Consider the following 24,382-nt stretch of genomic DNA (forward strand, 5'->3'; position numbering starts at 1 on the left):
CAGCCTTGAGAATTTATATTAATACTAAAGGTTTACATAATGCATGGCAATAATAATGATTTTACTTACACTTTTTTTAACATAAATTAATATACAGAAGATGTTAACATGAATAGGAAATAGCCATTGTATCAATTGGCTATAAAAACTAGAAAGAATTTGAGGAACACTTTGTGGATATTGATAAATTTAGAGTTGCTCTCTAAGTTATGCAAATATTTATTTATTTATTTATTTATTTTGAGACAGAGTCTCACTATGTCGCTGCCCTCAGTAGAGTGCGTGGCCTCACAGCTCACAGCAACCTCAAACTCTTGAGCTTAAGGGATTCTTTTGCCTCAGCCTCCCAAGTAGGTAGGACTACAGGTGCCCATCACAAAATGCCTGGCTATTTTTTTGTTGCAGTTGTTGTTTAGTAGGCCTCAGGCCAGACTCTAACCCACCAGCTTTGGTATATGTGGCCAGCACCCTACTCACTGAGCTATGGGTGCTGAGCCGCAAATACTCCTTTTAAATTTGATGTTAATATTGACTTGTCACAAGAGTGAGTTAGTATACTTAACAAGTGATCAGATATGAATTTGAAACTGTGCTTTTACTTTGAAGTCAAATTAGTTCTTCTGAACAAAAGTGAACCACTTTTGTCAATGTATATGTGAAGATTAAAGGTAAATGACTTTTTTGAAAAGTCATTTTATTTATTAGAAAATTGTTAAGTATATTTGATACAAGTTTGGTATGTGAATTACTTTTTCAATTGTCAGTTTCTTGAACTCTAAATACAGATCAAGTCCTTCCTTCTTCCTTTCCCCTTCCCTTACTTTTCTTTCTTTCTTTTTTTTTTTTTTTTATTGTTGGGATTCATTGAGGGTACAATAAGCCACGTTACACTGATTGCAATTGTTAGTAAAGTCCCTCTTGCAATCATGTCTTGCCCCCATAAAGTGTGACACACACCAAGGCCCCACTCCCCTCCCTCCGTCCCTCTTTCTGCTTTCCCTACCCTGCTAAGCTAAGCTTAAAATTGACGGAGAAATCAAATCATTTACGGATATACAAACATTGAGGAAATTTGCCACAACAAGACCAGCTCTACAGGAAATACTTCAACCTGTTCTGCACACTGACCACCATAATGGATCAGCAGCAAAGTAAGAACTCAGAAATTAAAGGACAGAACCTAACCTCCACACTGATGCAAAAGATAAAACTAAGCAATGGACTCTCACAAAATAAGACGAATAGAATACTACCACACTTATCAATTATCTCAATAAATGTTAATGGCTTGAATTCCCCACTGAAGAGACATAGATTGGCTGACTGGATTAAAAAACACAAGCCATCCGTTTGCTGTCCGCAAGAAACTTTTCTTTCTTTCTTTCCTTTCCTTCCCTACTTTCCTTCCTTTCTTTCCTTTCCTCCTTCCTTTCCTTCTCCTTCTCCTCCTCCCTTTTTTAAATTTTATTTATTTTTTTATTTTTTTGAGATAGTCTTACTCTGTTGCCCAGGCTAGAGTGCCATGGTATCAGCCTAGCTCACAGCAACCTCAGCGACTTCTTGGGTTCAAGTGATCCTCCTGCCTCAGCTTCCAAAGGAGCTGTGACTACAGGAGCCTGCCCATGGTACCCAGCTAATTTTTCTATTTTAGTAGAGATGGGATCTGCTTTTGCTCAGGCTGGTCTTGAGCTCCTGAGCTCAAGGGATCCTCCTGCCTCAACCTCCCAGAGTGCAAGGATTACAGATGTGTGCTACCGCGCATGGCGAAGATCAAGTATTTCTGATGAAAATTTAGTTCTGAATTGAGATGTAAGTGTAAAGTGTAGTCATTTGCCATATAACAGTGTATAGGTTAGCAACAGACCACATCTGATGGTGGTCCCATAAAATTATAATATTTTTTAATGTAATTTTTGTATGTTTAGATATACAGATACTTACCATTTTGTTATAATTGCTTACAATATTCCTGTACAGTCACATGCTGTACGGGTCTATAGCCCAGGAGCAATAGGCTATACCATGTAGTGTAGGTGTGTAGTAGGCTTTGCTGTTTAGGTGTGTGGAAGTAAGTCTAGGATGTTCACATAATCATGAAGTTAGTTAATGACACATTTCTCAAATGTATCCTCATTGTTATGTGATACATGACTGTATTCGAGTTTGAAGACTTTAATATAAAAAAGAATATAAAATCTCAATTTTTCATTGATATGTTGATATAGCATTTTGGATATAGTGGATTAAATAAATATATTAAAATTTATATATTTCTGTTTCTTTTTACTTTGAAAAATTTGAGTACTGGATTATTTAAATTGACACATTGGCTCACATTATGTAGTATTTTTATTAGTCAGCACTGGCCTAAAATACTTTAAGTATTAGTGAACAGCGTTAATGTCCGCATTAATGTTATTGCTGGTATGATGATGATGTAGGCAGGTTGTTTCTCTATCCTTTCACCAGATTATAAACATCTTTATTTTTATTTACCATATCACATTGCATAGTGCTTTAGATATTATTAATTAATTAGATGATTATTTGTTCATTAATTGTCCTAGTTGTTTGCCTTTAACATTGAAAGTATAGACGTAACATTTTTATTTTTTTTATTATATCATAGCTGTGTACATTAATGTGATCATGGGGCACCATACACTGGTTTTATAGACCGTTTGACACATTTTCATCACACTGGTTAACATAGCTTTCCTGGCATTTTCTTAGTTATTGTGCTAAGAATTTATTTGTAGTCTGCATTTACTAAGTTTCACATGTACCCTTGTAAGATGCACTGCAGGTGTAAACCCACCAATCACCCTCCCTCTGTCCACCCTCCCCCCTCTCTCCTCTCCCTCTGCCCCTTCCCCATATTCTTAGGTTATAACTGGGTTATAGCTTTCATGTGAAAGCCACGATTTAGCTTCATAGTAGGGCTGAGTACATTGGATACTTTTTCTTCCATTCTTGAGATACTTTACTAAGAAGAATATGTTCCAGCTCCATTCATGTAAACATGAAAGAGGTAAAGTCTCCATCTTTCATTAAGGCTGCATAATATTCCATGGTGTACATATACCACAATTATTTGACTTTTTTAAAACCTCAGGATAAAGGTATAAAAATCCTCTTGAGTGAGCTCACACAGGCACATGTGCACATATTCATTGACAAATATAAATTCATAATAGTATTTTGTTTAGCATGCTTGAAGAAGGGAATAATTTAAGCAATAGTAGAAGATTACAAAGATAATTGAAGATACTTAAATTATTTTGCACTAGACTTTATGTGAATTTTTATATAAATATATTAGTTAATTGAAATGCTTTAGAAACTGCTGTAGCATCTTACTTTGGTTGAAGCATTTTTATTTTGAATGAAGGAGAATTATTGTGGAAATAACACTGTAGTTTGGGTTAGACAAATAGGTTGCATATTTGGCTAAATTCTCTGACTATCTCTATGACAAGGGGTTTAAGCCTTCTTTAGTTCAATTTTCTAATCCAGAAAAGTGGGTATAATATCAGCTACCTCACCAAGGTGTTGTGAGATATAAATGGGAAAAAATATCTTAGAATAGTTAGCAACTGTAAGGAATTATAGAAATGTAAGATATGATCTTGCAAGAAATACTAACAAATACTTTGAAGAACATATATGCTAAATGTAAGGCTGACCTTAACTATGTCTGTAAAAAAGTGCTGTATGACCCAAATCTGTAAAATGAAGTCAAATATCCCAAATATATGATAAGTATAGGAGCAGGGAAACAGATGTAGTGGTTAGACATTTAAGTTCTATAAGATTAGTTTAGAGTGAGTTAGAGAAACCTGCTTTTTGACTTCTACATTGAAGTTAAGATTCACCTCTGCTGCAGCAGCCTAAGGCTCTGTCCTTTCCAGGTTGGTAATTTAGAATTTGGTGCTACTGAGACCAAGAATGAAGGAGGGAGTCTTATCACTATTAGGGCAGGATATTATTTTTTCACCAAGAGAATCCACGCCCCACCCCTCCGCCTTACAAAGCTGTGGTCTTTTTCAGTAGAATCTTGAAAATATTTTATATCAGTTCTACTGAGTTGATGCACATATTTTAAAAACCACATGGTTGGATAAGAGCTAAGCCCCTAATGCTGTTGGAAAAAGAAGCAAAATGGCAAAATAAAAAACAACTGAAAGCGTTAGTCCTATGGAGGTTTGAACTGTAGACTCAGTATCTCACTAACATTTTATCCCCCTTTGTTTCTGTGTTAGAGCTCAGCTAACTAGAAGTATACCTGGCTTGTTCAGCCTGAAAAGCAGTGACGCTGGAAGATAGCTGCAAGTACAGTGGAGGCATTTACTTTTAAATATGTGAATTCTGCTGCCCCAAATGGTTTTGTATGTAGGTCACTATGAAAGTTTTGAGACAGACTGTGTCATGGTCTATTATTTTATTTCTAAGAAACACAGTTGACAGCATCCTTTCTGATTCACCTGTGCAAGTTTCAAATTGCTCAGCTTATCTGTGTTGTCAGAAGGGCTTCATATATTTTCATCAGTGCATATTTTATGTTTCTTGATTTCTGTATATCTCAAAACTTTCGTAATGACCCCCCATATGCCTTCGCTGGTTGGCAGAACTCGAATTTTACAATGTACCGCAACCTAACAAATACAAAATTGAGTTTTGCCAGCTGAATCCAACCCCAGACACCACACCCCAGCGAAATCCGCATTCTTTATACTCAGTAGGAGCTCTACTGGTCATCAGTGACTTGCAGCTCTTACATTAGATCTTCTTTGGATTCTGAGTATTAGTTACTTTTATTAGTTTAATGATCTGCAGCTTTCTGGATAAATGCTTATAAATTTCTGCATTATACTCCTGTACATATGCTTGAATTATTGTCTTTCAGTGATTTTAAATTACCAAATCATAGTTCTTAATTTATATCTTTCTTCAGTGATTTACAATGGTTTCTGCATGGTCAGGACTGTAGTTGCAGAGCAGATTTGAAATGTATCAGGGAGCTGGTAACTTGGATTTCTGTCATGACATGCGCATAATTTAAGAACAGTCTCAACTGGATCATTCTAATTAATTTTATCTTTGAAAGAAATTGTGTTAACAAGATCAAGAGTGTTTGTCAATAGTTAAACTGTGTGAAACCAGCAGTGACAGCAGCAACCTAGCAACCTGTTGAATGTACACTAAAACTGGGAAAAATATAGTCACCAGTGTTTGTGTATTCCTTTGTTACTCTTATGACCTTTTAAAGCCATAATCAAAAGGGCGTTTGTTTTGCCTTCCTGCCTTAGCCAGGACACAAATTATAAAAAGAAATGTACGAGGAAACATTAATAAATCAGGTAAATGCTAAAATTTTGTGATTCTTCTCTTCTACGGTTTTTTTCCTTCCAAATTTAACATTTTTCATTAAGCATGGCCTTGAACACTGGACAAAGTGCAGCTCTGTTTCAGAGTACTTGCAAAAAAAAATCATTTCCTCTATAAATCACTTTGTGATTAGAACTATGTAAGCATGGATTTTGCAAAGAAACAGCCTTTAATTGTATGCACTGTCACTTTGAGAGATAGTGAGAAAGGGGAATGGGAAGAGATAAATGCTATTTTCAAAATTTGTGTAATTTAAATTTTTATGTATGTGTAGCTGTTTGTTGCAAAAAGGTTATTAAGCATGAAGTTTATTGGTAATATATTCAAAGACCTATTCATATCTTTATCGGTGTATTTGAAGCTCTGAATTATAAAAACTTTCAGCTAGTATATTGTTCTAAACTTGAAAGAAGTTATTCACACCAGCACTGAACTGGCTAGTTAGGCAGATCTTTGAAAGGATTTTCACAGGGATATGCTTCTTGTATTTCCTCTGTTTTTTTCCAACCTTGATTTCATGCTCAAGTGTGGTAATTTATTTCCCCAGGGCACTGTGCCATCCAGTATAGAGAGGTCAGTGTGATAGTATTTCATAGCTTTTCTTTGATCCACAAAACCTTGCCACCTTCTGTCCATGACTCATGCATCTATCTACTGGTGTTCCTGATACTAGGATATTTTGATTAGTTGTATAGGTTACCTGGTTTTTATTCTCATCCTGTCCACGTGTGGGTGTGTATGTGAAATCTGCAGATTCTAGCCAATATCCTATCTAGCCAATATCCCAGCATAATCCTATCTAGGCCAGGAAATGCCTGGCTTCCTGGATACTTCTCAGAGCAATAGGGCAGGAACTAAATCTCTTTATTTCCTTCCTGTCTGCTATTCTGTAACACCTATGGCCCACATGGGTGTTTGATTTCTACTAATATGGCTCATTTTCCATTGTTAATAATTCTATAGAAACCAAATTTTTTATTAAAGCATCTCTAGGCCCATAATTATGTAGTGATTGATCCTTTTAGTGAAGTAAATTACCATACAAATAAGTCATTACAAATACACATAGTTTAAATTCTTACTCTACCTACTAAAGGACCATGACACCTTATTTACCCTCAATTCTCCTCAGTTTCCTCATTTTTAAAATGGAGACATTAACAGTACCAACTACATAGGGTTATCCTGAAGATTTAAAAACTTAGAGAATGTAGAACACTTAAGAGCAATTGTGGTATATGTACACCATGGAATATTATGCAGCCTTAAAGAAAGATGGAGACTTCACCTCTTTCATGTTTACATGGATGGAGCTGGAACATATTCTTCTTAGCAAAGTATCTCAAGAATGGAAGAAAAAGTATCCAATGTACTCAGCCCTACTTTGAAACCAATGTATAGTTTTCATATGAAAGCTATAACCCAATTATAACTTAAGAATATGGGGAAGGGGGAGAGGGAAGGGAGGGTAATCGGTGGGACCACACCTACAGTGCATCTTAGAAGGGTATATATGAATTTACTAAGTGTAGAATATAAATGTCTTAACACAATAACTAAGAAAATGCTGTGAAGGCTATGTTAACCAGTTTGATGAAAATATTTCAAATTGTATATAAAACCAGCACTTTGTACCCCATGATTGTATTAATGTGCACAGCTATGATTTAATAAAAAACAAAAAAGAGCATACCTGGCATAGAAGTGGTGTGCATGTGCACACTGTTGTTACTATCATCCTCATCATTTATAGTGATAGAAGTTCACATTCGGATTCTTCTTTCTCTGAAGGATAAAATCTTCAGTATGAATAGCAAGAGTGGGAAAGAGGAAAAGAGAAAAATAGCAGTTTAAACTAAAAGAACTTCCGTGATGAAAAAAAGAAAGAAAACCAGTGGGATACGGTATTCCTTGGGCATACCATTATTTATGTGGAGGTGAACAGGTGGACTCACCATTAATCCATCTATACTACACACCCCTGAGCACACATAGGTCTTTGTATTTAAGTGCTGTTGGATTTACACATGGTTTTTCAATTAATGATGGTGTTATGTACTTATAAACACTTCATTAAGTTGAAGATATCAGTAGTCAAAAGTATGTTTCAAATTTCGGTATTTTCAACTTAAGATGGGCTTACTGGGATATTGGGATAAGATTAGTTTAGACTGAGTTAGAGACACCTGCTTTTCAGCTTCTATTTTCGGCTCTATTATAAGTCAAAGAACATACGGTATATATATTGCTTTTGCACCATCATAAAGTTGAAAAATTGTACTTTTAAAGCTTTTCAAATATATCTAGGACTGTAGTGTTGGAGTATCTGTGTGTGTTGCCTTTCTCCTAACCAGTTAATTAAAAATTATCTTTCTATACTTTATCAACACCTGCTTCGTTTCTCCTGCTTGTTTTACATATAAACCCTTTAGTCCCATTTTCCTATAGCATTTGCCTAAATTACAGAAATTTATTTTAGTATGTTAAAGTAAATGTCATTACAAATGCTAGGTTGTACAAATACGCCTGGAGCTCACATTTTGGTATTTGCATTCTTCCTTGCTTGTTAAACTAAGGGTTTAAAACAATCATTTGTAACATGAAAGGAACTGAAAATCTGCTAACCTACTTCAAAATATTAGTTTTTGAGTGGCTTTTATTGGAAATGAAAATATGTCAATTTTATACATGTTATGAAAATATAAACCGCCTGGCAGAACACAGCGTACTAGAAAAGTAGGTAAAGTATATATAATTCCCTAAAGAAATAATATATAATGGGGTTGCGGTCATCAAAACTTTTTAGTTTTAAAATGTACACTAGTCAAAAAGTGAAAAAAGAAATGTTAATTTTTTAACCTATCAAATTAGGAAAAAGACCTTTAAAATTAATCTTTTAGGTAATTTCTTCCTCTTGATATTTTGTAAAATGTGAAAGTGAAATCTTTTTTCTTTTTAAACTGACTGTGGACATCAGACTTAATATTGTAACCTTATGTAACTGAGTATGTTTTGGGGGAAGAATTCTGTGTTGTGGTATACCCATACATTGGATAATTGAAAGTATCTGGCTTCTTTTAAAGGATTAGCCTCACACTCATCCTTCTTTCCTGGAAGGTATTGTGACTGGCGGCAAAACCCTTCTTGGTTCTTAATGTGTGTGAGGTATGTGCAGCCTCTGAGCACCTGTATTGTGGCTCTTATCCTTGAAAAGAAGGAAGGGGCGGTTAGGTAAAGATTATCTTAGCATCTTAGCTGCTGGGCACAATCAATTCTTTATATACACAGGTTGTTGATCACATTTCTGGATTGCTGTGCTCCTCTCTACCAGGAGGTAAATCAAAGGAAGTGAGAGTCAGTTGTTTGGAGATAGCAGCTTTTGCAGGGAAATACTTTTAAATTTTAAAGACTATAGGAGACAGGAGTTATTTATATGTTTTAAATATGGATGGTGTCCTCATTTCCTCTCTGCCAATCAGTTAATTATTATTCTGTTGATGATTATTGGTTCTGTTCTTGTTCTTCACTTTGGTAATGGATTAGTGTGTTTTATTTGGTTCTCAACTACAGTCTTTAGTAAAGTCTCCTCATTTTAGGTGTTTGCTCATTGTTTTGTAGTACAAAATTCTGAGATTTGGAGTCCAGAGACTTGGTTTTCATTTTTATATTTTGGTGCAGGTTCTGTTACTTCCTAACTGTAAAACATTTACCTGTTTTGACTCTCAATTTCCTGATCTATAAATTGAGAGAGTTGGATTAATTAATCCCCACGGTCTTTGGAATTCTGTGAGTCTGACAGATTTTACTCAGTGATTTGTGTAACAAACATGAGTGTAAAAGTGTAAATACTTTTTCAATGTATTCTGCCTCTGGATTCTTCACACCACAATGGTTAAATCATGGAAATTTTCATTCTGATTCAAAAGAGTGTTCTCTGTTAATCATTGAGGTGTTTGTTATTTCTCTTACTGAAGGTCCAGATTACCTTGATATTATACTTGTGATTAGCTGGAAAGATGCTTTTTAAAAAAAGTAATTAAAATACATAGAGTTAAAGAGCATAAAAGGCAGTGTGAATGAGTACTTTTTCTTCTTGCAAAAGGGGTATTCTATTTCCTGTTCTTGAGATGATCTAAATAAAGACATTCATTTTATTAGTGACATGGTTTCTTTGGCCTAATATACATACTACTTACCTACTTACCTTATCCTGTTCAAAGAGGCCAAAAGGTGCTTAAGTAGAAACATACAATGTAGATTTAGCTTGCAGTTCTGAGGGGCCAGCTTCTCAAATTGCATATAAGAAAATTCCCTTTTCATTTGCCTGCCTAGGCTATATGTGCATCTGGGTTAGAAGAGAGAAAAGAAATACTAGCTTCTCTTAGCTGCAGGAAGATGGTCTTCCCTGGCACGTATGTGTTGGGACGGTTGTATGTGCCTGTGTGGGTCCGCCGATGAGAGAAGCCGGTAATTTTCTGTGTTTCCTTTAGCTTTTTATAGTTGTAGAATTTTAGTTTTCTTACTGTAGTCAAAATACATGTATGACTCTATTAATTTCTGGAATCACTCTTAGTTTTATGTGACTATCTGGAATATTTCTGAGTACTCCATGACAAGTGAGGGCCCACCCTCTCTGAAGAGCAGGATAGGCATTGGGAACAGCGAAACCCAGCCCTTTTAGACTCTGGGCAGGGCCCTGCCATTTTAGTCCCAAAGGCAACATCCAACTACCACCAATCCATGCTCACCTCCAGACAGCACTGAGCCCCTTCAGGGGCAGTGTTGCAAGTGCCCCAGACTGAGACCTGGGAAATCTCAGGTACTGTGTCCTTTCTCCTCCTCTGAGTATTCTAGAATTTCACAACTTTCCTGCATTTTGGTCACTTTATTAAAACTGGAATGGAAAATGACTAAATCAATTTAGTTTGAAAATGAATCTTTTATGGTCTTTTATTATTTTATTGCATTTTGACTTGTTTTGGTCAGTCCCAGGTAGAGACCAAAGGTGATTTTGTCCTCTTTCAAAATTAAGGAGGACTTGGGTTCCAGTCCTTGCTGTGTCTGTAACTCTTGTGAGAGTAGGCAAGTCAACTAACTTCCCCATATCTTAGTTATCTGTGATGCCAAATGGTTGCTTATCTTCCTCGCTGAGTTTTTATAAGAGTAGAATAAAAAATATTTCTGTGTCTTGAAAAAGGTTAAGGCCATAATAATTGCTTAAAATTATGTGGCATTTAATATAAAATGGATACTCCTAATAACCATGTGTCAAATTAAATTTAAGAAGGTTACATCGGGACATTATCTTTCTAATTAAAAAGTTTTCTGTACCCCATGATTGAATTAATATACACAACTATAATTTAATAATTAAAAAAAAGTTTTCTGTAACAAAGATTGAACCCAGGCAGGAAGTTATGCCAGATTAATCGTGTTCATAGTGAATAAATTGGAGATTTAGTTTATTTGTTCCTTGGTTTCACTAGACTCAGATGTCAAAACTTAATGTTAATTGCAGGTTCTTGGAACAGTGGCTATCAGCCCTGTGCTTAAAGAGGATGCAGAAATAACCATCCCACTGGGTTGGTGGACTTCTGCCTGGTCAGATACAACTGTATCTCTCCTGGCAACCCCTAGGGGCTTGGGAAGAGGAGGAGGGGGAGGCCAGCTGGGCCCCCTGGGCTGGAGCCCTGGAGCCCTGGCTTGCTCGGCTCATTTCCCGCTCATTGTGCAGCGCAGGCCCTATCACTTGAGAGGCCTGGCAAGGAAGCAAGGAGGAAGCGAGTGCCACTGCTGGTTCAGAATGTTCCAGTGCGGTTGGAAAGTTTGAGAAGCGGCCTGGGTGAGAAGAACAAGACCTTATTGACAGGGTTCAGTCCTGGTCAGGTCTGTTTTACATCAGCTTTCTAAATAATCACAGTTCTCCGCACCCCAGGGATCTCTAGCACGTTCACCTCCGCCTTTTTTTTTTTAAACATTTTATACAACTATTGTAGAGCACAAAGTGTTTTAACCTTTTATTCCGAGAGAGTTGTAAAATGTACAAAGTATGGTGTTGTCTTTTCCAAAACAACAACAAAACTTTATATTTCTTAGGGCTTTCCAATCTACTGTCAAATTATCATTCATATTGCAAATATTTTTTTCTGTTAAGCTCTTTTTTCATTGATTGATTTATAGGGCTATTGATTATTTCCACATTGCCAGTGGTCATGTAGACCCCTCTGGCTTGTCCTGGTCCAAATTGGTCAGCCTCATTATCTGACTTAGTTTGCACATAGATATGTAAAAACCATGAAAATTTTAAGATTAGGGTAAAAAGGAATATGTTAAACAATTTCTCTTTTTCACACGAGTCTATAAACCAGAATATTTATGTCAAGAAGTTAGAAGAAAATCTGCTGGAGGTTTTAATGAACCAGAGACTGTGTCCTTGTACGCCTTGGCTTGTCATTCTGCCTGACTTTATGCATGACTTTTGCGCTAATGCAGTAAACACTCGCTTGGCAGCCCTGTCATTTCCAGGACCCATAGGGTGTCTCCAGTTCCAGCTTTCAGTCAAGTAAAGATAATAATATAGCTTGCTTCATTTTTTTCCCCCCCTGGAATTTCTGGTAAGAACTTTTTATGTTCAAAGGGATTTTTTGAGCTTATTCAAACTGAAGAAACAGAAGAAAAACTCAAATGTCTACAACTACTTTTGAGGGTGCAAATTTCTAGTAGTTGGAGCCTCCCTATGACCAAATGAGATGGACATAAAATGGGCTAAAAGCTGAAGAGCAATTACAGGATTGATTGATTGGTTGCAAAACGCCCATCCACTTCATCTTCTGAGAAAGTCTGGTGACTATTTATAGTAGCCACAGAATATTGATTTCTCAACTTTCACCTCTTAATAGTTTAGTTAGATATCTCTCACACTTTCTTTCCCTAAAATCAGAACTTGAAATAGTTTAAGTAAAGATTCCTCACCACAAAATTTTAAAATAATTATTAAAATCCAGTTTAGTATCTCTGTATTTGGTTGGCCATCTTCAGGTTAGGGTATTAACTACATAATTTAAGATTAATGCAAATGAAGTACTTACTATTTTATGAAAATTACTATGCTCTTTTAAAAAATTTCTATGTGTATATGCATACATATGCAGTGATGATAATACAAATCTGATCATTCCACCCATCCCTGACCTCAAAACTCTTTAAGCCTCAGTAACTTTCCAAAACCCTTGGGTTTAGCAGTCACCATCTGCCAGTGCCCAGAGGCCAATCCCCCAAAGGCATTTATCTTCTTCCTCCACTGTCTGCTGGCCCTCCCCATCCCACCACGGAGCTACCATCTCTTCTTCAAATTTGCCCTTTCTCTCCCCAACCCCCTCTGCCTCCCTTCTTATAGGTTCCTGCCCCAGTGATTCCTTTTTTACGGCCTCCTCACCCCCTTGCTGAATTAGTAAGACTTCTGTTTTATGTTCCTATAGCACCGAGACATTCTGCTTTGCCCATGTATTTTGCATATTTTGCCCAGCAGGTAAGTGGCAAAACCAAAATTCAAATCAATCTGATTGTGGAGCTTTGTGCTCTCTCTGTTGCCCCATATTTCATCCCTGGATTTCAGTTTCTTCTTCTGTCTTTGGTGGAGCTCATATGATATGATGGTTGTCAAAATGCTTTGTGTATGGTGGAGTGCCATGTGGTATTTATTGTTTATTGGCGTTATTGGTGTTCTTTTTATTTTAGTTGCTATGATTCTTAATTTAAATTCGTGTAGCCTTTTAAATGCTTTTCTTAACACTCTCATTCTAGGCCATCTTTCTATACCAGTCATGATGGGACTCACATTTTCCAATTTTTTTCTCTTCCCAGGATGGCTCATATTTGGCTGAGTTCCTGCTGGAGAAAGGCTATGAGGTAGGTGACTCAGTGGGCAAGCAAGCTCAGGATGGTGGAATCACTTGGACACAGTGGCTGCATGCTTCCTTTGCTGCCGTCCTCCTGTGTGTGTTTTCCACTGAAACTCTGATAACAAATCAGAATTGAGGGAAGAATGTGCCTCTGGGCTTGTGATCCTGCCAGCTCATTGTGCTGTTTATCTGCTGGTGAGCACTGGTGGCTCCCCTGCACCTCACTGTTGAGCCTCTTCCCTAGCTTCCCACATTCTCCGATAATGCAGCTGCCTGTACAAGCTGAAGCTGTAACATTATTAGGTTAATTTATGATGTAATGTGTTACATAAAATAGTGAAGTCACTTAATTCAGAAATTGCACAGAGCAGTAAAAACCAAACTGATCTTTGGCAGGCTTGAATGAAATAGTTACATCTGAAGGTTTTTGCTTTCTAATTGGTAGCCATATAATTTATAGAAGCTGGAAACGTTTAGGTTTGCTGCTGTTGTTGTTGTCATTGTTGTCTTCAGCGTTTTCTCCCTCTTTAAAGAAATAAGAGTTTTATACATTAATTTTGCTGTAGCTCAGTACGTACACCTTTTGTAGATATATGCCATACAGAAAGCAAAAACCTTCAGAGTGGCCCACGTGCTCTGACCTGCTTTGTGAATGTTTATATTAATAATTTTGAGTCATCTGTTTATTCCAAATACGGAGGTACATTGTTTTGAAATGTGTAAAGTTGGGGCAAATGGAAAAACAACAGCAAGGAATTTGACATCTAAATGCCAATAGCATTTGAAGAAAAGGAAATTAATTTTTTTTAGTTCTTTGTTTTCTTAGAGCTTCGGCTTTAGACTTTAAGAAGTGATAGAAGACGTGTGTAGCTCCTCCTTTATCAAAATTACTGTGTTTATGAGAGTATACATGCACATGTATGTCCATATAGATAGAATGCTGTAATTCGGAGTATTTATCTACGGCAGAGAGAGAATAAGTAATTTGTAGTGCAAAGAATTGGTTTTAGGGAAAGACTGATACTTATTCAGGATAGATTAGTTTAATGCCTTAATAAGTATTAAAAGTAAAAGTTTGGCAGAGTAATGTTTGTACTGTGTTTTAGATGTTTCAGAGCAGCTAAGAGGTGCTTGTTGTCTAGAGAGGAATTAGTGATGTGGTTGTGTATCAAGTGAACCAAGAAAAGAAGCTACCTGAGCAGTGGTCACTGTAGTTGTGAACAGCAAGGTAGCATGTCAGAGTGATGCTCAGACTGCATGGGTGATCAGATCTACTTTTGGGAGCTGTGGGAGGTAGTGAGACTGGAGATGAGGTTGGCAGCCACAGGCAGTGTCTGTATCTTTTACAGCGGACACGGGAAAGTGGCCATGTGCTGCAGTAATGGGTGGATGAGTGACAAGGCTAGTTAGATGTGTACATATTAATCATTCAGGCAAGTGATGCTGTTATTACTACTGGAAAAGATTAGGAAGAAACATACACAGAGAAGCAAACCTCCACTTAGGTGTCTCTTGTTAAGGAACTACCAGACTTCAGAAGACAGGTAGAATGAGAGATTTGGAAATATTAATAGGTCTAATGAGAACCTAGGCCTGCCTGGTGAGCTGGAGATGTTGTCTAGATATTTAAAATTGTAATAGTAGGGCGGCGCCTGTGGCTCAGTGAGCAGGGCGCGGGCCCCATATACCGAGGGTGGCGGATTCAAACCCAGCCCCGGCCAAACTGCAACCAAAAAATAGCCGGGCGTTGTGGCGGACGCCTGTGGTCCCAGCTACTCGGGAGGCTGAGGCAAGAGAATCGCCTAAGCCCAGGAGTTGGAGGTTGCTGTGAGCTGTGTGACACCATGGCACTCTACCGAGGGTGATAAGATGAGACTCTGTCTCTACAAAAAAAAAAAAAAAAAAAAAAATTGTAATAGTAAATCTGATGCTGATACAAAAAAAAGACAGTATGGGACTTGATTAGATTAAACAGCTTTTGCATATCAAAAGAAATAATTAAAAGAGCAAATAGACAAACTACAGAATGGCAGAAAATATTGACCAAGTATATATCTAATAAAGGACTGATACTCAGAATCTACAAAGAATTCAAAAAAATCAGCAAGAAAAGAATAAACAACCCCATTAAAGAGTGGGCAAAAGACATGAACAGACGTATTTCAAAAGAAGATAGGTCGCCAACAAATAGTTGTAAAAAGGCTCAATGTCACTAATCATCAAGGAAATACAAACTAAAATCATAATGAGATATCACCTACCTTGAATAACTGTCAGAATGACTATTATTAAGAAGTCAAAACAGCAATAGATGCAGGTGTGGATGCAGACAGAAAGGAATACTTATACATTGTTGGTGAGACTTCAAATTAGTGCAACCTCTGTGGAAAACAGTATGGAGATTCCTCAGAGAAATATAGACTTACCATTTGACCTAGCAATCCCATTACTGGGTATCTATCTCAAGGACAGGAGGTCATTTTATTAAAAAGATACCCGCATTTGAATGTTTATTACAGCATAATTCACAATTGCAAAGATGTGGTATCAACCTAAGTGCCCATTAATTCATGAGCGGATTATCAAAATGTATATATACACCATGGAGTACTACTTAGCCATAAGAAGAAATGAATTAATGTGTCTCGTAGCAATTTGGATAGAACTGGAGACCATTATCTTAAGTAAAGTATCAATGCAAAAATAAACACCACATGTACTCTCCAATAATTTGGAAATGATCGATGGGTACATAAGGCAACACAGAGAAATAAGAGTCATTGGAAATCAAGAAGTGGAGAGGAAGTAAGAGGGCAGGGGTAAAAAGCTACTCTACTGAGGTGATGGGTACACTAATAGCCCTGATTAAACATTATAAAAGTGATCCATGTAACAACCATTTGTATTCCCTTAATATTAAAAAAGAGACAATATTGGCTCAGCGCTTATAGCTCAGTGGCTAGGATGTCAGCCATATACACCAGAGCTGGCAGGTTCGAATCCAGCCTGGGCCTGCCAAACAACAATGACAACTACAACCAAAAAATAGCTGGGCATTGTGGTGGGCGCCTATAGTCCCAGCTTCTTGGGAAACTGAGGTAAGAGAATCACTTAAGCCCAAGAGTTTGAGGTTGCTGTGAGCTGTGATGCCACTGAACTCTACCCAGAGTAACAGCTTGAGACTCTGTCTTCAAAAAAAAAAAAGACAATAGCAAGCCCACTTGGCAAATCACAGTTAATGGGAGTAATTTATCACTGAAACAATGATTGGTAGGAAAAGACAGTTTTAAGGGTGAAATCACTAAATCGATGAGAGAAACATGACTGACGATATAGGGGGAAGGAACAGAGCTACAAAGCATAAGCAGAAATGAGTCCTCATTGTACAGGGGGACTGTAAGCTCTCTATAGTGGGAGTGAAATTGTGTTTATCTGCACTGTATTCTATTTTAATAGGCTGCTGTCTTCAATTTTAAGAGATTGATATAATTGGAGAATAATCCATCAAGAGGAATCTGATGGTGGCATAGGCTTTATCTTTTTGTGTTTAGAGGAACGTAAGAGAGTAATCACTCTAACTTTCAGACTTATCAGCTGCATTCCCTGGTTACTGAAGATCATGAGGAAAAGAACAAGGTAAATAGAACATATAGAGTGAACTGAGAGAAGTACATACCTGTTGGCACCTGAACTGAAAGGATCAGCACCAGCAGTTTTGGCTGAGTACAGACTTCTACCTCAGTAGGTTATCAGCTGTTAGTGTGCATTAGAATGTTCCAGAGGTTCCCTTAAGACACAGAGGGCTGCTTCAGAGGTCTGGGTCCCCAGGTGTTGCTGATATGGTTTTCCAGATAGAGAACCGCAACAACTAGAAGTCCAAATGAGATCAAGTGACAAATTCAATCACGTAGTAAAGGTGGACACAGTCCCCTTAAGGCAGCAGTCCCCAACCTTCTTGGCATCAGGAACCAGTTTCATGGAAGACAATTTTTCCATGGATCAGGATATGGTGGGGGATTGTTTTGATACGAGTCTGCAAGCAATTGATTTATCGTGGTGTCTGCATCGTTAGACCTCTCTACTAGTGATAATCTGTATTTGCAGCCGTTCCCCAATGCTAGCATCACTGTCTCAGCTCCACTTCAGATAATCAGGCATTTGATTCTTATAAGGAACACATAACGCAGACTCCTCCTGTGCACAGTTTACGGTAGGGTTTGTGCTCCTATGAGAATCTAATGCTGCCACTGATCTGACAGGAGGTGGGAACTCAGGTAGTGATGTAAGTGATGGGGAGCAACTGTAAATACAGATGCTGCCACTCATCTTACGCTGCGTGGCCTAGTTTCTTATAGACTGGTACTGGCCAGGGAGTTTTGGGACTTACAGCCTTAAGTTATTTTAAATTTGTGGGGCCTTGCTTCTCTGAGCTATCATGTCGTTTTGAATCTAATCTTTGTATAAGGCATATCTGTAAGGTCAGGGACAACTGACAACAATATACTTCGGGGCCAAAAAAGTGGAAACCAGGAACAAATAAACACTGTGAAGAAGAGGCTTGAGGGTGAGGTCTAGTTTTTTCTAAAAGAGAAAGAGGCAAACTTTGATGGGTTAGCAGGGTTCAGCCTTTCATTGTGAGGCTGGGGAAGCTTGGACTACATGGAGACGCCACAGTCAGTTGGAAGGAATCGAGCAGGAGAGTGGAGCCAATGGTGGCATAATGATAGGGGGGCAACATGGGCAAAAACAGATGTAGAATTAGTGTCACACTAGTCAAAAAATAAGATAACAATACAGAAAGCTTAGTGAACCTTAGAGCAAAAGTAATGTGGATGATATGAAAAGGAATAGCATGTATTACCATACTGATTCGTCATGGCTAATTCCCTTGTATGACCTCACGTGTTTTTAGATTCCTGAAGCCAGGATCTGGTCATTGAAATGTGGCCTCTTAAGTCTGCATATCTGATCATCCTCCGAAATAACTGTTTAAACCAGTGAAGGATTGCTTTATTCTTGGTCCAGTTCTCGAGAAGAGAGTTAAATTGAAACGTTTTAGATGGCAGTTTTTAATGTTGCTTTTTTCCTGAATTTTGCTCAGAATTAAACATTTAGTGGGGTATGACAACGCATCTAACACTCATACCTTCTTAACTGAGTACCTATAGATGTTATCACATGAGGAAAACCAAGAATATTTGGATTTTATGGAAAATCGCCCTTTAAATACTTTGTTTACATAATTCTACACATACTGAAGTGCAAAGGAGAATTCTCCTTTATATCTTGTTGACCAGCGCAGACAGGTAGGTGGACAAAGTGGTCTAGCTCACTCTGGCAAGGGAGCCCTTGACTTGAGTGCTGGGAAACTGTGTCTTAATCCTTCTTTGCCACTTTCTCGTTTTGTGGCCTTGGATAAGTCACTTGATCCCTCTCAGAGTTAATTTTCTGGTCTGTAAAATGGAGATGATACACATTAACATACTTGTCTCTTGAGGTTGTTGTAAAGATTAGATAAGACAATACATGGGAAAGGCTAGTCCCCCTGCCTAGTAAAAGTCTGTGGGATTTACGAGGCTTATTGATCAGGAGTGGCAGACTGGCACACTGATGTGGACAAGCTAGTGGGCATGGGAATTGCAGAAGGTTCCTTAGTCCAATTCATTAATTAGCATCACTAAATAGCAGGCATGGTCTGTTGCCTAGGACGCTATGGCTATGTGCTTTTCTTCCAACCACAGGGAAAAAGGACCATCGACAGAAGTGAGGCTTTTTATGAAAGCATGTTCTAGTTTTACGTGCCTTCCTGGTGTCTCTGTTAGCATATAAGCCAACAACATACTTTTATACACATTTTGCGTTGAGTACAGAGGAAAACCAGAGAAATAAAAGAAAAAAGGGTTGAACCTTTGAAAAGCTAAAACCTAGAAATATATGAAAAATCTATATTAAATAACTTGATAACAGCTACAACATAACATATCAGACTTTAAAATAAAAAATAGGTAAATTGTGGGTTTTCCTTCCAGGAAAGGAACTATATAACCACCAGCTCTGATGTGAATTATAAGAATAGAAAAGAAATGGGATGTAAGGATTGTCTGATTATTATCTCTGAAAAATTATTTGTTAGAACGTGGAGTTCCTATACTTTTTCTTGATTATGAGAATCCTTGAAATATATATATATATGTATTTGGATTATTGATACTTTGATACTTTGTTTTGAAAAAAGACAAAGCTTTTTGTGGATTTCATTTTGAAACTACAATTCCATAGAGTGTTGTGCTTGACCGAGTCTGTCCTTTAATCTTGCCACTTACTAGCTCTTTGATCTTAAGCAATGTCCTCATCTGTAGAACGCAAATAGTAAAGTAAGGTTGTGAGATGAATTGATTTAACATGTACAAAGAATGGTGTATTGTATGTGGTCACTGCTATGTGGATGGTATTCTGCAAATGTTGGCTATTAATATTATCTAGATACCTTTCAAAAGGAGAGTGGCATCGACCATCCCATGGAAGCATCCTTGCCTCCAAGAGAAATCTGGATGCTAGGCCAGGCTTGGTGGCTCATGCCTGCAATCTTAGCATTCTGGGAGGCTGAGGTGGGTGGATTGCTTGAAGTCAGGAGTTTGAGGCCAACCCGTGCAAGAGTAAGATCTAAAAACAGAAAATCAACCAGACATTGTGACTGGTGCCTATAATCCCAGCTACTTTGGAGGCTGAGGCAAGAGAATCACTTGACTCCAAGAGTTTGAGGTTGCTGTGAGCTGTGATGATGCCATGGTACTCAACCTAGGGTGACAGAATAAGATTCTGTCCTCAAAAAAAAAAAAAAAAATACATGATAAATCAAGAGAAATCTAGACTCTAAAGAATGATAACCCCGTATCACAGGTAAGTGAACAAGTCCTTACATAATGCACATACGGCCTGTGGTCCATGGGTTAGATAACCTTACAGGTTTTGAAATTAAGGCAACTCTGCTTTGACAGTGGGAAAACTTGAAATTTTCCTTTTCATTACTTAGTTCAATGAAACGTGAAATTTGTCAAAATCCACTTTCATTATTAAGACTTCAGTTTTTCAGAATTATTTTTTGTTGTTGAACTACTATATTTAATAACAATTTTGATTGTTTATACAAAGTCAGATTAGACTCATATTTGTCTTTTCTGTTTTGTTTCCTAACCCTTTATCTCTTTTTCTCCCCAAATCCTTATAAAAACAAACAAAGGTACCCTGTCTACATCCTTTCTATAAAGAGGAATCTGCTAATGTCAAATTCTTAAGTAGATTATGCAGTTTGCATACATTTTGGCTTGTTTTAAAGTTTGTATTTCATCTGTCTCAGAAGCAGACAGATTCAGCTTTCATTAATTCTTAGAATAATACCTGCCATCATGAATTAAGCACTTGGCAGATCTTTCTTTCCCTGTATACACATACCAAATGTTAGGAATTAGGGGAAATGAAAATACTTTTTTTTTAAATTAAAAAAAAAAGGTTATTCATACTTAATCCTTTTGATTTTAAGTGTGACAATAAAGTCCTGTTATACTGATTTGTTGTAACTTTGTGGTGTTCTCTGCTTTTCACACTGAGTCCATCAAGATTATTTAATACTTTCATCAAAGTCTTTTATGTTTCTATGTAACATTTATGGATATGGCACTTGTCTCTGTTTCAGGCTGTTGGAATATTATGTGACTTCTGGCAATCAAGGAAAGATAGCCTAAATAATATTACTCTTTTCATTGTCAAAGTTTAATTATCAGTTTTTAGAGCATAGAAATTCTTTTCTATTCAGTGAAATAAACGTACATACATCTGAGAAATGTGTATTTTAGAAATAACTTTGGTAGTAAACACCATTTTTGCTCTGTTTATGTATGTGAAATTGCTTTTTAGTAAAGAAAATTAAGTTTGTAGAGCAGTTCAACCTTTCTATTAATAACAACTTCAAAACTGGAAATCAGGAAGTAAAACAAATTCTAAGCTTAATAATTAGTGTTGTTTTCTCCACTTCTAAATTAAGAAACAGATATGTATAGCCAAATCTCAGTGTTTCCTAGATTCTGATGTTTGCCTCTGAAAATGTCAACCAATTTTGCCATGTTCCGTTCTTAAAATATTTTCATGTTTGCCAACTTTTCTCGGGTTTCATTCTTTTGGAAAAGTATCGATGAGTGCTTTTCTCTTTGGTTAAAGCCACTAACTAACAGAATTATTAATTGTGGGTGTGTTGTATCCTTTGCAGAAGTCATTTTCACATGTATGCTATATAAAATGACACTAACATTTCTTTCTATTTGAAAGAAGGTCTTATGTGCTTGTAATTTTCCCTCTTTCATTTGGAATATTTGAGTCATGCCAAGGATTAATTTTGGTTCAAAATAGACAGAAAACGATTGAGTTAAAATATAGAAGTGTATTCAGCTGCAGATGAACCTATCCAACATTAGAACGAACACTTCTAACATAAGTCAAGGATTAAAACTGCCACCAGTAAAACTGGAACTTGGGCAGCTGGTGACATAAGCTGGTGTTAGCATTGGCAGCACAAAGGAAGCAATCTTGACACAAGAAGGAAGTGTGACTAGGTCTGGGACAATTTCTCTTATGTATCTGACACAAATAGTCTTTTCTTCAATATCAGGCAGGTATGCATTCCTGTCCCAACAACTTTTTTACCCCTAACGCTTATCATGGTTAAGTCAAGATAAATTTTTGTTTTAAATCCTCACTTCATATGCGTTTTCTTCATGTCTTAAATCCAGTAGTACATAAATCTTGTCTCTAACTCATGCTATTTAGATTTCTGACTTTTCCACACAGCTGCATAATAGAAACTACTCTCTGACTGTATCTGCGGTTCCAGAAATATATAGAATTAGATGCAAAGTGCTATGCCACTGAGGCTACTGGTAAGATGTGATGACCTCATGCTCTGTGTTAAACAGGCGACAGAGCTATTTTACTGATACAGACTCACACGGTCTGTCTTCAGTTTCAAATGGAAGAGATATTTTTGTCAGCAGTTAGGCTGTAAGTGTGTGTTTAGCAAAGGAGATACTTTAGTATCTACAACTAAGCATGAAGTCACATAATTATCTAATTACTTTTTCGAGATTGGCGGTAAAAACACTGGAGAAAGATGGAAGGAGGTGTTGGTAGCTGGTGGTCAGTGGTTGGGAAGAGAGTAAACAGTGAAACTATTTCTAATAACTAAAAATAATATTTATAAATAATAGTTTTACTGTTCCATAAAGCTAAACACTAGCTAAAGAACTTCTGAGTTATTTATTAATTCTCATTACACATTTTTTCTTTGCTTTTATCTTTCTATACTATAAAAACTCAGGTCCATGGAATTGTACGGCGATCCAGTTCATTTAATACAGGTCGGATTGAACATCTGTATAAGAATCCCCAGGCTCATATTGAAGGAAGTAAGTCATTTTCTTTTTCTAAAGTCTCATTCTATAACTTCTTGTCTTCAGATAAGATACTTTCAAGTGGCATTTTTTTCTACAGCCCATCAAGTCACAATTACTTAACCCATGAATTACTGTGTTGAATGTGATTTGCATCCTTTGCAACCCTTCAGTTGCTTGCTGCCCTAGGCCATAGTGTGATCTTGCCTTGGCTTTTAGGAAGATATTGGTAGGTGGCTTGGAGAGACTAAGGGATGAAGAGCTTTTGATCACCCCACAGCAGCTATCCCTATCCCCTTAAATAAGAGCAACTCAGTATTGACCGAACAATCCTTAGTTCTTTATGTTCTGTTTGATTTAATCAAGTTAAACAATCATTGTGCATTTCATTAAATGATCTTTGTACATTTTAAAAGTAATTTGTGAAGAAAAGTCCAAAAAAAGGATGGTGATCAAAATTATATTTAAATTACTTGGGCCAAGTATCCATCGACCCACGAATGGACTAGCAAATTGTGGTACATGTATACCATGGAATATTATGCAGCCATAAAGAAAGATGGAGACTTTACCTCTTTCATGTTTACATGGATGGAGCTGGAACATATCCTTCTTAGCAAAGTATCTCAGGAATGGAAGAAAAAGTATCCTATGTACTCAGCTCTGCTATGAAGCTAAATTATAGCTTTCACATGAAGGCTATAACCCAACTATAGCACAAGACTATGGGGAAAGGGCCAAGGAAGGGGAAGGGAGGGGGGAGGTTTTGGTGGAGGGAGGGTAATGGGTGGAACCACATCTACAGTGCATCTTAGAATGGGTACAGGCGAAACTAAATGTAGAATACAAATGCCTACATATAGTAACTAAGAAAATGCCATGAAGGCTATGTCAAACAGTTTGATGAGAATATTTCAGATTGTATATGAAACCCACACATTGTACCCCTTGATTGCACTAATGTACACAGCTATGATTTAACAATAAAAAAATTAATAAAAATAAATAAATAAAATAAATTACTTGGGCCAGGCGTGGTGGCTGTGCCTGTAATCCCAGCACTCTGGAGGCTGAGTTGGGTAGATTGCCTGAGCTCATGGGTTCGAGACCAGCCTGAGCAAGAGCGAGACACCATCTCTAAAAATAGCTGGGCATTGTGGCAGGTGCCAGATGACTGTAATCCCAGCTATTTAGGAGGTTGAGGCAAGAGAATCACTTGAGCCCAAGAGTTTGAGGTTGCTGTGAGCTATGACACCGTGGTATTCCGAGGGTAACAAAGATAGACTCTGTCTCAAAAAAAACCCCCCAAAACAAAAAAAACTTATCATTATTAGTATGTGCAGTTTTGTTAATTTTGTTAATAATTTTCCTGTATGTAGCTGTAAGATTTATATAGCACAGTCATAGTGTTTTCTCATTTGATCTTTATAGCAATTCCTGAGAATGCTAGGAAGACCATTTTCTAGATGAGGAGATGGAGGCAGAGAAAGGTTGTGACTTCATTGAGGTCAGACCCCATGAAGAAGATAGAGCTGGGATTAGGACACAGAGCTTTTATGATAACTCCTCAAGTTCAGCCTGTGTTATGTGACCAGATTTTCCAGCCAACATGAATGATACAGTTAGCTTGTTAACCTTTGTATTTACTTCTGA

At 37.2% G+C, this 24,382-nt stretch overlaps 1 protein-coding gene across 2 annotated transcripts in view; it reads left to right on the forward strand.

The window, feature by feature from the left end:
* Nucleotides 1–24,382, forward strand: part of GMDS (GDP-mannose 4,6-dehydratase) — a 657,290-nt gene that overhangs the window by 100,265 nt on the left and 532,643 nt on the right. For both annotated transcript variants that reach the window (XM_053601624.1, XM_053601623.1), the window contains exons 2-3: nt 13,252–13,296; nt 22,657–22,744. In XM_053601624.1, the coding sequence (XP_053457599.1) occupies nt 13,252–13,296; nt 22,657–22,744 (133 nt within the window). The remainder of the gene's footprint in view (nt 1–13,251; nt 13,297–22,656; nt 22,745–24,382) is intronic.

The sequence above is a fragment of the Nycticebus coucang genome, chromosome 9 (genome assembly GCF_027406575.1).
Source record: "Nycticebus coucang isolate mNycCou1 chromosome 9, mNycCou1.pri, whole genome shotgun sequence".
Taxonomy (NCBI): Eukaryota; Metazoa; Chordata; class Mammalia; order Primates; family Lorisidae; genus Nycticebus; species Nycticebus coucang.